At 37.9% G+C, this 15095-nt stretch overlaps 1 protein-coding gene across 8 annotated transcripts in view; it reads left to right on the plus strand.

The window, feature by feature from the left end:
- Window positions 1-15095, plus strand: part of DPYD (dihydropyrimidine dehydrogenase) — a 331540-nt gene that overhangs the window by 240560 nt on the left and 75885 nt on the right. For 4 of the 8 annotated variants that reach the window (XR_011680584.1, XM_071436195.1, XM_071436197.1 and 1 more), the window contains exons 17-18: window positions 5062-5182; window positions 6046-6165. Coding sequence is in view for 4 of the 8 variants with exons in the window: in XM_071436195.1 (XP_071292296.1) it covers window positions 5062-5182; window positions 6046-6165 (241 nt within the window). In the remaining 4 variants the exon portion in view is untranslated. Of the gene's footprint in view, window positions 1-2692; window positions 2839-3707; window positions 4858-5061; window positions 5183-6045; window positions 6166-15095 lie in introns of those variants that run through there. The other 4 variants (XR_011680587.1, XM_071436198.1, XR_011680585.1 and 1 more) reach the window with 3 other exon arrangements.

Here is a 15095-nt window from a genome sequence, read left to right on the forward strand (position 1 = left end):
ATTCTTTCCACAACTGTACAAGTCCTTGTCTTGCTCTTAGTGAGACAGAACTGCCACCATTAGTTAGGGACAGCCTGAAGATTGCAAGACATGGTCCATTATCTGTAGTGCTAATTAGACATGATCAACTAATGTGCTCTACTGGGTGTTAAACTTCCTTAAGAAGTTCTTGGGGAAAATTCCAGGTTTGAGGTTTTTTTATGACATCTTTCAGACTGCTATTTGTATTTTCTCTATATATATGCACACATGTTGATGTCCATGCACTCACACATGTGCTTCCCGAGTAGTGTTTGCATAGTTAACAAACACGTTTGTTACCCTAAAGTAGTTGTAATTCTATCTTTTGCATAATTCCAATGCTCTGAAAATCTGTTTAAATCCAAGTATTAAAAATATTTCTGTTGGTAATGTGTAAAGTATCTCATGGTTTAAGGTAGTCCAGAGAATTAAGTGCAGTTTTCTGCCAGACAAACCTTTTCAAGTCCTTATGCAAATGACTTCTGCAGAACTGGGCACCAAAGCAAGGTGATTTGTGGAGGTGCACCTCAGGCCATCTGAGTCTCATCTTTCCATTTATTGAACAGGTATAATAGTAATTCTCTACCTCAGAAAAGTGTTCTGAATGCAGTGTAAAGATTGTGCAGTAACAGGATAGTGCAAAAATGAGGCCCCTGAAAGAACACTGAAAATAGGTCACAATAAAAATTTCTAAAAATCTGCACCCAGACATTTCTGTGGTAATCTCATCATGGTTTAATTTTTTCCTATGAAACACAAGGAGAGGTGACCTACTCTGTGCACAGCATTTTCACACTGCTTTTTAAACATGCAGGATGTATCTGCCTTGGGGCTGATAGGACAGGGGATTCATCTCATTACTGATGCCAAATGCAATCAGTAGACAACTTGCTGCTTTAATTTCTGAGGACTTATACTCATAGTTATAGTTGTAGTTAAGCTTATCATGTGATCATTTAGAAAAAAAAGGTGAATAGTTGTTTTTCCTCTAGTATATCTACCCATTGGCAATGAGTAGTTAGGATTAAAAGCTTCATCTAGCCCAAGGCTATAATGAATATTCAGGAAAAATGATTCTGTACTGTTGCTTAGGGAAGTAAAAAGACAACCCCTGTAACATTCAAATCTCCTGTGCCTTTGGAATAAACAAGCATTATTTGATTAACAGGAAGACAGAAGACACACTGATGTACAGCTTATACCAAAAGAGACTTTATATGGTATTAAATTACTAACAGATTCTTGTAGGTACGGTGTATGAATCAATATTACCTTTTAGCTGATGATAATTTTACCAAGATTTTATTTAGATGGAATTTATTTAAAAAAAATTAAAATACAGCAGATAAACAAAATGTGCTGGCAGTAGATGTTACAGTCCATTGGAGCATTTGTTCATTCTTCTGGATTGACACACAGTGCAAAATTATGCTACACGTTCTGTTACAATCACACTGTATCATTCTTAATGAGAGAACCAACAAACCCAGTTATGTGTAGTGAAAGAAGGTAATTTTTAGCAACATGGTAGACTCTGAACCAAAAGCAGTACAATCCTCTACTAAATTAAGCAGAATAATATTTTATTTAGTTCATATTGTTGGTTTTGTGAATACAAATGCCCAGCTGTTTTTACAACTAGTAACATTTTACATATCAAGCCTTTTAGAAAATATTTCTTGACTAGGCAAGCTTCATCAACCACTTTATCAATGATAAAAGCTGCAGGCACTTTCATAAACTTAGATTGGAGGAAAAAAAGATATTTGTGTTGTATTAGCACTGACTGTTTTATAATGTGATTTGTGGGCCTCAAGATTCATTCTTTCACAAGTTACGTGCTTATCCTTGAATGTTTTATAAATCCAAGAAAGAATCCGATAAAGCGATTTGTGAATTGGGGTCAGTCTTTCAGAAATCCAAGGAGGTGGGAGGTCCTCAATCAGTCAAATGAATTAGGCAAAAGGAGGCTTGTACATAACCTCTTAAAAATTAGTTTTTGGTATCATGCTACTCACTTTGCTAAATTTGTGCCTGAGTTTAAAACTTTTTTGGATGGGTCAAATTAGTATTCTCAGAAATCTGAAGTTTTGAGCTGCATTTCTTTAGTCAAGGACTGCATTTACAAATGAGTTCTCTGTATCTAATCAATTTAGTGTTTCTCAAAAGTGTTTTGTTGTGTGACCTCTGCAATTTGGTCTTAGTCTAAAGGCAAGGAAGCTTCTATGGGGAAATTGTGCACCATACAGTGAACTTCCATGGATTATACAAATGTAGTTTATTCATTTCCTATGAAAATTTTCTGTCCAGTGACATCAATATCTTCTGGTTTCAGCCATCTGATTGTTTAGAATGCATTTTTCCAAGTCCTTAGTGCAAATAGAGTAGGAAATTACAAAATTTATAAATTAACAAATGACTTCTCTTAATGATCTAAAGAAGAAAACGTGAAATTAAACAAAACGTGGTGAGGATATTATTCCCCTTTGCAAATACATTAGTTGTCTTGTCTGTAGAGCGCAAAAGCTCTGGTATTCTCAGGCAGTGACTTCATGACAGAAATCCCTCCGGCAGCAGGGATGCTCAGGCTGTGCCCACTGGGCACTCCCAGTGTCACTGCTGGGAGGGGAGAGGGGGGGCTCAGGTGCCTTTCTGGTGTTCACTGTACCAGGAGCAACCCGAGCAGGAGGCTCTGGAGGCAGAACGAAGAGGAAGAGGGTGGAAGAAAGGCTCATCTGGATGATGAGCACAACTCCATTGTAGGACTCACACTGTAAAGGGAAGCAGCAAGATACATCACATGGGTGTGGCACAAGGGTAAACTGATATTTTTTAGTGTTAACCAGCATTTTCTTCAGTATGAGATTTATTTAATGTGCAAATTAATTGTATAAAACATTATGGGGGGGGGAAATTACCTTCAGAAATACCTGTTTCAGTTCAGAATTGTCAAATTTAATGGGACTTCTAATTTTTTTGTATAAAATTCATCACCTTTCCAATTTCTATCAGTAACTGTCTCACTATACAACAGAGCACTGTTTTAACTTTTGTTTTGTTATTTCAGTGTTTACTCACTCAACATTCATTTTTTTCCCCTGGAATATTAAGTGAAATAGGGTGAAAGATTTTACCTCCTTCACTTGAATTTTTGAATTATTTTCCTATTATTTTATCTGTGATTTTATGGAGACCAAAAATGGGCAGTTTTCCAAGGCTGATACAAGTGAGCCTTTCAAAAGGGCTTTTTCTAATCATGTGCTGTGCAATCAGATATTTAAACTGTTTACTAGCATGAGAAATAGAAGACCATTCCATTGCATTAATTGCATTAATCTTGGTTTGTCAGAAATAGAACTGATTGAAAATAAAGATCTTTACTTACTTTCAGGGGAAAAAACCAAACAATTATTGTTTATGATGAAAGACGAACTAGTTAAATTGTCTTAGGTAGGATGAAATCTGGGTTTTATGAAAGATGTCTCCCAAAAAGTTATTCAATGGGGTTTAAAATAATTGCATTTTTTAAGGCAGTAGTGTGTGTTAGAGTAAGAATTTTTATGGCAGCACTGTAAGCACAACGAAGTCAGCATAATGAGTTATGTGGTGCCAACATCCTGAACATTATCACAAGGATTTCTAAGGAGAAGAATTAACATAAAGGATATACAATTCATGTCTTCTAGAGGGTCTCTCATTTCTGCATTGGGCCTCAAGGAAATTCAAAACAGAAATGAAAGTCAAAGCTGCAACTACTTTCATACTGCTGGTGCAGCGTTTCATGCATATTTCATGGCAGCTGCATGGGCGAGAGAGCACCGCTTTTATTGGGATGCCAGAGCTAAGTCTTAAGATTTTACTATTCATGTCAAGCACTGTGTACTTTCTAGGAACACAGCCTGTGGGGTTTTTGTTTGTATTTAGCCATTGGTGTAAAAAGGAAAAACAACAAGGGGATATTTCCTGTGTTCACTAGATTGGCAACCTTGGTGTCCGCTGGATTGTTTTAAATTAAATTTCATTTAGTCTCATCCCATTCTCAGTTACTACATAGCAGTGCAGCTTTCTGAGTTTTACAGTATCCAAATGGGAGAAGATTATTCATATATGACAGATTTAATTATCTGAGAGAGTGATAAAGACTTAGTAAAAGTAAATAATTGCTGCAGTACTGATTAGCCCACCCACAGGTAATATTGTGCTGAATCTTGTAGTGGCACCATTCAATTTTTAACCAGAACATGCACCAGGTTCTCCATGCATCAGTATTGCAAATTTTAAGGTACTTGTTGAAGAGCATTATGAATTGCCCACAGAAAAATAAAACAAGAATTACATTGAGCAAGAACCCTTGTATGTGCCAGATGCAGGTGTTAGTTCCACTGAGCTGTCCTCAGTGGAAAAGGTAGCTGATTACTGTCTACATGAGATGTATTCCATAAGAGAAGTAAATGACTGGAAATCCAGAAAAGCTAGCACTTGAAGATTTCGATTTCTGGCTTTAACAGAGATTTTGATCTTTCATTTACACTATGGCCATCCCAAGTTATTCTCAGAGTTCAGAAATGCTGAATTGCATTCTGATAGCCCTGCAACCTCGATTCATCCTTGTTCTGATCAAGGCAGGATCAAACAATGCTTCAGATTCACATTATTTTATAGGATACTGCTTGTTTTTAATGTACCTTACATAGAGTAAGTAATTAAAACTGAAAATTATTTTTTAAAAGAAATGGGTAAAATAGTCTGTCATCCAAAATGGTATTTTCCTCTCTCTGGGAAGGGAACATTTTGTGATATCTTTGTCTTCTGAAAAAAAAAAAAAAAAATTCCTTTTTTTCACAAACCTTTCTGTAGTGGATTTGCAGTTACTTGGTGTGTCTGAAATAAGTTACCTAATGAGATGAAGCTCAATTCTGATGTGCAATTTTACAAAATTGCAGCATAGCCACTTAGAGCAAAGTTTTCTATTTCCTTAATATACATTTTGTTCATACTACTTTTAATTATGTTCTATATTTATCTGGCCTATTTGAACAGGATCCAGAGCTGGTACGAAACATCTGTCGCTGGGTTAGACAAGCTGTTCACATTCCTTTCTTTGCCAAACTGACCCCAAATGTCACTGATATTGTGAAAATTGCAATGGCTGCGCAGGAAGGTGAGTGCCTCCAGTGCACAAATTGTGCAGATTTACTGATTTGCTGTATGGGGTAAGATAGGAACATTGCTGGAATAACAGATAACAGAAACTAATAGGAAAATATTTTGTTTGATGTATTTAGAATAAGCACAGTGATCAAAGATTTCCTAATTTTGTTCATGCATCTGGAATAGAGCAATATATGAAGAGAACCATGTTAGACTGTTAACAATAAATTGTATAGTGTTTTCCTGTACGCTCTTAATTCTGTCATATTTATATGCTTACCATACCACTGTAAATCCCCCTGTTCCTATATTAAGTAGTGAAAATGGTGTGTGTGTTCTGAGAAAACAAAAATACACTACTTGAAGGTATATATTTTTTTTCCTTAGAGTTTAATGCACAAAGTGGCAGAAAGTAAGTTTGCAAGTAGGTGTATTAATCCATCATTTAGAACCATGGTAATTGTTTCTTCGTCACATTGCTTCTTTTGTCTTGTTGCACAGAAGCTTGGAGGAGGTGGCCACTGTTTTGGGGTAACTTCAGGTGTTGAACAACTGCTGTAGCAGGTTCTATCGCACACAGCTGAAGGGCAGAGATCTGCCTGTCAGCCCCAGCATTTCCACATGCTGTCTTATAGCCCTTACAGCTCCTTCAGCTGATGCAGCCTGCCTTGAAGCTAGTGCTAAATTTGTTCTCCCAGGATTGGTCATAAGGACCTTTCTGTGCATCCCCTTGCAGTTTGTTGCTTTTGCTCTCCAGCTGTTTATTTGAATTTCTAGTTATTTCAGAGTTTCACAGGTTTTCTTTAGTATTTTATCCTCTCTTGTTCTTATACACATGATTTAACAAAAAGCGACTGACCTTTTCTTTCACAGGTGGCGCAGATGGTGTTACAGCCACCAACACTGTGTCAGGACTGATGGGACTGAAAGCAGACAGCACACCTTGGCCAGCAGTTGGTCGAGGACTGAGGACCACATATGGTGGCATGTCAGGTAGGTGTTGCCCTTTTTGATGCATGGTACTTCCTTGGAGGCTTTCAAAACATCAGGAGGTCCTTGTAGTGGGCTAGAATATCATGTCTGCAGTCGCACCGAGTCCTTAAAGCTCACTGCTGGTCAATGTTTCTAAGTCATGACAGATGGAACAGATTAAGTGTGAAGGCTCTTGGGTTGCCCTTTCCTTAATGGTAAAGCACTGCATCAGAATACTGTGATAGGGTCACTGGAGAGGGAAGGAAATCTCTTCCCTCGTGACCCTCGCTTTTCCTCAAATTTTTCATCCTGTCACAATTGTCAGGCCCCACGTTAGACAGAGGCTAATGAAAGGGCATCACAGGGGGAAATATCAACAATCCAAATGCAGTGTATGTTTCATAGCCCAATCTCCAGCCTTCCTTGCTCCTTCCCACTAAGTGCACCTTTTCCAGAGAGGTTATTTCCTCCTCTTCCCAACTGTGGTAAAAATGATAGACAGTATTAGGCAAATGTATGCATATTTTTGTAGCCTATTCCTCAAGATATACAAGAATATCTTGTGTAGCCCATATTTTCCACTCCTGCTTCACAGTTTAATTTTCAAACCAGCTGCAAAACTTTTACACTCCAGTTCAGTGCCGGTGCACACTAATGTATTAATCTATTGACCCTGTGAACTCTCTTGCTGTGACAACACAAACTTGGCCCTGAAGACAATGCTGTGAGTTTCTTGGCTTTACTGGTATGGAGATTAGTCTCCTTGGTGATAAAAGTAGCAGTAAATGTGCATAAAAGAAGTAATAGCATCCTCCCAGTTGAGTCAAATGTTATTCTATTGGACCCACCTCCTACCTCAACCCAAAAAAGTAATCAGAGGAAACCAGAGAGGCAAAAATATCCTTTCTTTTATGTGACTGGTGTTATCCTTAGAGAACCATAGGAAATGTAGCAAAAGATGACTTTTAAACAAACTTTAATTCAGATGAGTGTATTCAGTGGCAAATTGCGTTATTGCCTTAGATAACTACATAGAATTTGGAATTTTTTAGAGAAAGCTGAAAAGTAAGAAAGTGATAACAATCAGAAAAAATCATTATGCCTATCGCGTAATAGTTTCACAGTGACAGTCCAATAAGATGTTATATTTTAATATTATGCAAAATGGGAGGAAGAGGGGAACAAGAAGAGAACAGCTAAAGCCCATTTCAATTTCTCTAGCCTTCCATGTTGACAGGAAAAGAATAAAGGAGGTCACAGTGGGTGCTGTGCATTAAAAATTAATAAAAGAACTATTGCAGTAGTATTTTATATAAGTAACACCATTCACATTTTCTCATTTAAGTTGCAATTTGTGAATATTCCTTCCTACCATAATTCTGCCTAATAAAATCTATAAAATGGCTGCATTTTAGAGAAGCGTGTCTATGTCACAAATTTGAAACATGTATGCAATGTAAATTACAGTGGCACCTGCATGTCCAGCTGTGAGGATGATCGAGCATTTCTGTGGTTTACAATACTAAATGGACCCAAAGAAAAGTTACTTCTTTATTTTATTTATATATATGTGTGTGTGTATGTGTGTAAGTATAATTTTTTTCCTGAATTTTTTTTGTGTATCAGAGAGAGAAAATTACATTTTAGGATGCACCATTACCTATGATGCAAATCTGCTTATTTAAAAAATATTCAAAATGCTGAAAGTGTTGTCAATTTATTGTGTTTTGAAAGAGTCATCACTGGGTCCCAATGCCACAACTCCTTGCACAAAAGAAAGCCACAGAGTCAATAAAGTCAATCGCTCGGCAGCATGTTGCAATACTTCCTGCTCAGCAGTCAGGTGTAGCAGTATACAAATTTCCAAAAGCAGGGAAGCAATTTTAAATCAGGAGAGCTAGCATGCCTACAAGCAGACAAAAAGTGGGAGAGTGTGTCATCTTGTCAGAGCAAGGGGCAGGGTGGCCGTACTCCTGTTCCAGCTGTGCCACGGCGGAGACACGTGGCCTGCAGCCAGACACTTGACCTTTCCGTGCTCTGTTTCCCCTGTCTGTGGAATGGCAGGAACACCACTTACATGCCTACAGGCTTGGTGGGAAGTGCTCTGTGGTCTTGGCATCAAAGTCGCTTCACAGCGTAACATATTGGGTTTCTATTTTGATGTGCATACATTTGTTTTATTTTATTATTTGATAGAGTCAGTAAGGTTTTGTTGTTTTTTCCAAATAATTCCTCTCAAGAGAGAATTAATTTTTGAAGTGAAAGGCAGCACTATTATAGAAGCAATAAGTCTGGTTCATTTTCAGCGTGTTTTCCCAAAGCACAGCTGGTTCATTGTTGTTCTGTCGTGCACAAACCTTGGGCAGATACAGCACGCAGCCAGGCTGGATCAGGCTTTCTGGATTTTTCCATGCTCATAGATTGTGGACTGGCGGTGATGCTCCCATGGCCCAGAGGTACAGTGAGGGAGGCAGGAGTTCTGTCCCTCAGGGTGCCACGCTCATGGTGCTGTGTGACCGTGGGTGAGGTGGGAGCTGGCCCCAGCCCTGTGGAGGTCTCAGCACAGGGTCCCCTGAGGTGTCCTGGTGAGGTCTGAAATGCATCTTGGATCAACAGTGGTGACCCTCAGCATTACCCAGCCCCTATGTCTGTCTGCTGACCCTGGCAGTGACCAGGTCACAGAACAAGAAGTTGGTCTCTTAAAGGACCAGTGTTCTCCAGAGATTTATAAATTCACTGTGTTAGAGAAGTGCAGGTTGCCTTCTCCAGGTGAATGCAGACTCCCTCCTCTGAGTTTGATGAAAATTTCCAACAAAGAGCAAATAACAAAGATGGGTTAGTGCCCTGCCCCAGCAGCTGCCCAACACTTTGACTGACAGACGTCCCTGTCCTCCAGTTATCAAAAATGTCCTCCTACGTGGCCATGTACTGACAAAATGTTTTCCATATAAATTTCCCCTTGGCCTCTTCATCCCTTCTCTTCTTGTCTGTCTCATGCAGAAGCAGCTGTATGCAAGAAGTTCATTCTTCATTTTTGAAGCAGGAATTTTTTTTTGTAATTCCTCTTAAATTACAAAATCACACATAGTTTCCTATGGTTTATCTAACATAAAGAAAAATAATAAGAAGAAAAGTTTGCCCCATTTAGTTTTGAGTTGTCACAGTCAGTGTTTTCTTGCCAGCCAGTGCTCGGGCAGTGACCTTCCTGTTTTGATCTAATTTGATCAGCTGAAAATTGCTAAGCTGCAAGAGGCATCCCTGTTTCCTCCTTTCTACCCTCCCGTTTCTTGGCTGGTTTTGACAGGGAGGGATCCCGGTATCCCAGGTTTGGCGACCAGGCTGTAGGACTAGTCTCTCTCTTCTCCACTTCCCTGCAAATACTGAATTATTAATACAAAGTGAAACAGCTCTCACAGCACACACACACTCATACTAGCACAGCCTGCTGACCTGAACATGAGGAGAGCCAGATTTAAATCCCAGGTGTGAGCCCAGGTCATAGCTGGGCCCTCCTGGATTCCAAGTTTACCCTACAAATATTGAGCTTCATAAAATCTCTTAGGTTTTTCTTCTACTTTCACCTCTTTCCTTCTGACAAAGTATATATATATATTTTTTTTTCAGGAAAAAATTCACTTTAATTTTGATATATTTTTGTTTTCTAAAGAAAATTAATTTCCAATCTGCACTGTGGAGCATCAGTGCAGTCTAAAGGCTGTTGTAGCCCTGCAGATTTTTGTGGCCCTGTTATCTGAGAGGACATTGTGTTTAGAGGATCCCCCAGTCTTCATCCATTTTTTTAAAATAATCTTTTAAAAATAAATTTAGAGGAACTTCCCATTACTCAAAAAGTGTAGTTATCCTAATGAAGTCCATACAAAATATGATTAAGGAAATTAGCCCTTATGATGAAAGAAAAAATATTAAAATTAAGATACAGTTTTTCAAGCAGTGTAACTGTCATATATGTTTGCAGCATTAGAGACAGTTTGATTTCCATTAAGAAGCTTTTAAAATGGATCTAGCAGTATTTCAGGTTTAAGAATGTAGAATATGTGAGATTTGGTCATGAGTTCTTCCTATACATTGGAAGAGTATTTGCAAGGTATTTGTCTATTAAAAAGAGGCAAATAGTGGAGGTTTTATCCTCACAAAGAATTACGACCTCTGGCTCTGAAAGACGTGTTTTAGTTTGTGTATGTGTAAATTATTTTGGAAATGCTTATTCTGGTATTTTATAGATACCAGAAAAAGTTGCCAGGTTTCTGAGAAATGTTAATATACTGTCAGCAGCTGCACACTTCCCTAAGATTTCTTTCTTTGAAATGTATTTTAATTTTTTTAAAAGGTTTTTTCCATGAGCTTTCATACTGTGCTTCCATATTCCAGATGTGTTTTATAAAACACATCACATTGCAGCACAATGGGATATCTATTGCAGGCAAAATAGAGCAGAGCTTCTGTTTAAATTTCCATGGTTTTTTGTTCTTTGTCATCTGTTTGTTTCTTTGTTTTTGTCTGGAAGCCAAATCCTTAGGGGATAAATTTATAAAACCATACACTGGACTTAGGAAAAACTTAGGTTAAAAGCAAATCTCTCTACGGTGCACTCACTATGTATTCTTTTAATGCTTTGTTTCAGAAATATTGCAGTATTTTACAGTAGCAGTTCAAATACCTCATGTCTGTGTGCTGTTATTGCTTTGTCCATTTATTATATGCTGTAGTACTTTGGCATTATTTGCACAAATTATTGTACAGCATGTGCGAGTACATGTGCTTGTTTTCCAGAAGAAGAGATTCAGGAAGCTGTGTGCTATTACTTCATAGCTTCCCACAAGGGATATCAGAAGGAGGATATCTAGGTGGTGGATTCAGTCATTAAACACAGGAATAATTGGAAATTATTGGAAAACAGCAGAGACAGTTAATTTTAGTTACTTTCTGAAGTTAGCGGAGCTGTCTGTTTTTTCAGAAAAACACTGTCCAAGAGCAATTGTGGCATTTAAGGGAATGCTTTTCAGGAGTTATTAAATTAAAATGTATATTGACTTTATTAATAGAGACATATATTCTAATCTGAAATGTATGAATTATATTGAAAGAGAAAAAGTTGAAGTTACAATAATAAAGGCTGCCTTTTCATTTTAATTCAATGACACATGATTAAAAGAAAAGTGAAAAAACCAACTAAGAGCATTCACTTTACTCATCACAGTTCTGTCAGTGACAGTGCAGTGGATTTTGGTCAATAGAAATGAATGAAAAGCTGCCCGTCACTGGAAACAAAACAAAATGTATGTATGCTTAGGCACTCCAGTTTAGTATAAATATTTACCAAGAGTTAAAGACTATTTACATTAATGTATATTTATAAAACAGTGTGGAAAGGGGTAAAAACCAAATATATGCCATAGTACAATTTTAATTTTGTTTTATTATTCCTGTTCAATGTAGCCCAGCCATTAAAAGCCCTTATTTGCATATATTATGTCAGGATTCACAAAGAGTCCTCTGTTTTCTGTCGTGTCCTTGCAGCAGTCTGATTTCTCTTAGTGTACTGCCATCACTGGTCTGTGCAGGAGAGATCAGAGCCCTAATAATAGATTTTTGACAGGGAGCTCGCCTGCTACCTGCCCTACACAAATCCTCACTGTTCATGTTTGCTTCATGGCAACAAAGCAGACAGAAGGAAAATGCCAAGTGCTGAATTTGAGGTACAGCCCTGCCATAGCTTGACATTTCAGCAGAATAGCAGTTTATGAGATGCATAATTTTTCATCTGGGACTCAGCTGCCATTTTCATAGAGGCTTGCAGCTCATCGACTGACTGGAAGTAGGGCAAAGGTTTACAGCATAGATCAAGGTCTACATCCTTCCTATAGCTATTTAAAAATAAGTATTATTCTCTAAATAAGGTTAGAGAACTAAGCATATTTTTTCAGTTTTTAATATTTTCTAGCCAATTTCATTCCCACAAAGAAAACACTTTGCATTTTTAGCACATTGATTAAAAATGATCGTAATTGATTTCATTCACCAAAAGATGAAATGAGTCCTGGAGAAAGAATGAAGGAGGAGTCTTTACACAGAGCATTTGAACAAAGCTGTGTTTTCTCCTCCTCCTACTTTGAAAAAAAGCTCATTCTAAGCTTGAAATGAATGAGGAGTCTTTACTTCTTGAGTGTAATTGGTTTGTGGTTTATTATTGTTAGAGATTGGATTTAAATTTTCACGTTCATGCACATGTACTTGGGAAACAAATGCAGTGTAGGTACATGTAAGTGAGTGTTTAATTTAGAATTACACATCTCTGTGAGCTTCAGTAACAGTTCACCATGTCAGAGCCTCATATAGAACAATGGTACAGTACACTGGATTAATTAAAGAAGCCTTGCAGAGAACTGAATTCTCAGTATGTCAAGATTTCAATTTTATGTTAAATATTTTCTAAAGGCCAGACCCTTAAATCTCAGGGGCTGTACCAAGCAGTGAGCTGTGAATTTAACCATAGGCTAACTGCTAATGATAAGGAAAAGAGTCCAAGTTGAGGCAGCTGTAATACAGTCATTGGATTAGGCTATCAATCACTCGGTTCCCTGAGGAACAGGCAAAGACGACAAAACAGTGAAAAGGGAAATTAGGAAGGGAGGGCATGACTAGAATGAGATTCTTCACCAAATGTATCTGTTAGTTGGCTGAATCCCCCAAGCATCAGACAGGAATGTCCAGCATTGCTCTCAGACTAAAAGCCAAGTATTTGTTCCAAAGTCCTAGAAAACCATCAAATCATCATTAACTGTTGCTGTTCTGTGCAGGCTGCTAGAAATGCAATTGGCTACATTCTCCTGGTTTAATGGCCTGTAATTAGGTTAATCTCTAAACTGCTGCTGTTGAACACTCTGGATTTACTGTTTATATCAGAGCTCATATGGAATATGTACAGTTGAAATAATTCATTTCACAGTTGATTGGGGTTTGTTATAAACAGGTAAGTGTTAACCTATGGAGTCTAACTCATGGCAACCAAAGGCACGTGTCAGAAAACAATTCATATAAAATCATAAATTCTTCACAGACGTAATATGAGAAAAATAAGAAAAAATCACTATAGTATAGATTGCAGAAAAAGAACATGGGGAAAGAGAATGAAGGTTTATTCTGGGTGCAGGAAGATAAAATGGGAAATCTGTTCATATAGTGTTATAGATTAGCATGATTAAGTACTGAGTGTTCTCATAGTTGGCCTTTTGAAGACACAGTCTGATTAACAAAGAATGGAAATGAATAGAGAAGGTAAAAGAGATGTTTCAGAGCAGGTTTCAAAAGTGTTTCAAAGCAGGTTGGTGGAGCAGGAGCTTGTATTTACAGGAATGGGTATAGATGAAAGTACCACAAGTAAACTATGACCTGATAAGGAGGAGTAAGTCAGTCAGGAGCAGAAAATCTTTCCTTCTGGTCATATCAGCAAGATCAAACCCAGTGGTGGTGACTTCGTCAGCACGAGTTGATTCTTTCCATGTCTCTCAGATCTGGGAAAAGGTGTCTTATGATCACCTCTTCTAATTTTAAGCAAAGACACACCCCAAAAAAAAATCTCTTTTGTGTCATGTCTTTTGAAGATTATTATGTTTAAAACTGAAATTTTTCTGTTGTAAAAAGATTGCTATAATTAATTTCAGAGGTCATTTAACTACTTTCAGGATCTTATGAATTATTTATTTGAAAAGTACTTGGCATTTAAGTACTTTTTAGTTTATTCTAACACAGGAATGAAAATACTATCAAAATTTTCAAATGGACATTAATTAAAATAATAAAAATCAAGAAAAGTGTGGTGAAGTCTACTGCTAGGTTTGTTTGCCATTAAGTCTCAGCAGGTCTCAGTCTTGCTCACCTCTCTCCATGGACAGTCACAATGAAGTCAAAATTTATTTTGACTTCAAAATCATTCTTGAATGAGGTCTAGAGACTGTGATGGCATGCAGTATAACTCTCCAGCCTTTCCTACAACTGAAAGGCTACTGCTGACTACAGAAGTGTGTCTAAACTGGGAGAACTGTGTGCCCTGTGCTGTCCCAGTGACTGGCTGGCAGGGTCGCTCTGGCTGCTGACCTTTCTCTGGGGATCACTAAATTAGGGTTGGGCCAAGCTTTCCTCTCTCAGTGTGCAGGTGATGCACATGTACATTCTGTCATTCCAGAAGAAGTGACAGGCATGTGGTCATGGACTGGAGCACAAAGATGGCTCCAAGTGGCAGAGTTCAAGCAGGTTTGTAGGTCTACGAAGCTTTGTTGCAGTGTATGTATATGGTGGGTTAAAACCTGCATACTTGTTACGAGAGTTTAAGGAGCTTCAGTGTAGGAGGCAGAGGAAAGACCTGACAAAGTAAATAGGGACCCAATTCATGTGATTTCATGTCGATGTTCCAAGCTCTGTGTTGCTGACGGTGCAGGGCCCATAATCATCTTTCCTGCTGACTTGTTGTTCCATATCTGAATCAACAGCAGGGCTTGTGGTACAGGTGGTGCTTAAGAGTGATCAATGAGACAAGTGCCTTCTGTGGAAATTATAAACTGTACCTGTCAGTCAGAGCAGAAGCTCTAATTATAATCTCCCCCCCTCAAAAAAAAACCCAAAACCAAATCAAGAAGCTGGTAGAATTTGTAAACAATTCTGAGTAACAATTGTATCAGCAGAGGTTAAAACCCCTGAGTTTGACCTGGTGTGTCTCAAGCACGTTGATTTTTTTCAGTATTACTTTGCATATTGATTTGCTCTAGTCACTAAGTGGTATTGTCTGTAGAGCCCATCTTTATTCTGTGGAGGGCATATTCTCATGTGGAGAATAAATGCATTTTTGCATTTATGAAAAAAAAAAACAGCATCACATTTACAGATCAAAATCAAAATAGGAGCTAAAAAATAATTAGAAAAATTACTTCTTATTT

This window comes from Agelaius tricolor, unplaced genomic scaffold (assembly GCF_023055355.1).
Source record: "Agelaius tricolor isolate 1412-34295 unplaced genomic scaffold, bAgeTri1.0.p SCAF_11, whole genome shotgun sequence".
In the NCBI taxonomy this organism is placed as follows: Eukaryota; Metazoa; Chordata; class Aves; order Passeriformes; family Icteridae; genus Agelaius; species Agelaius tricolor.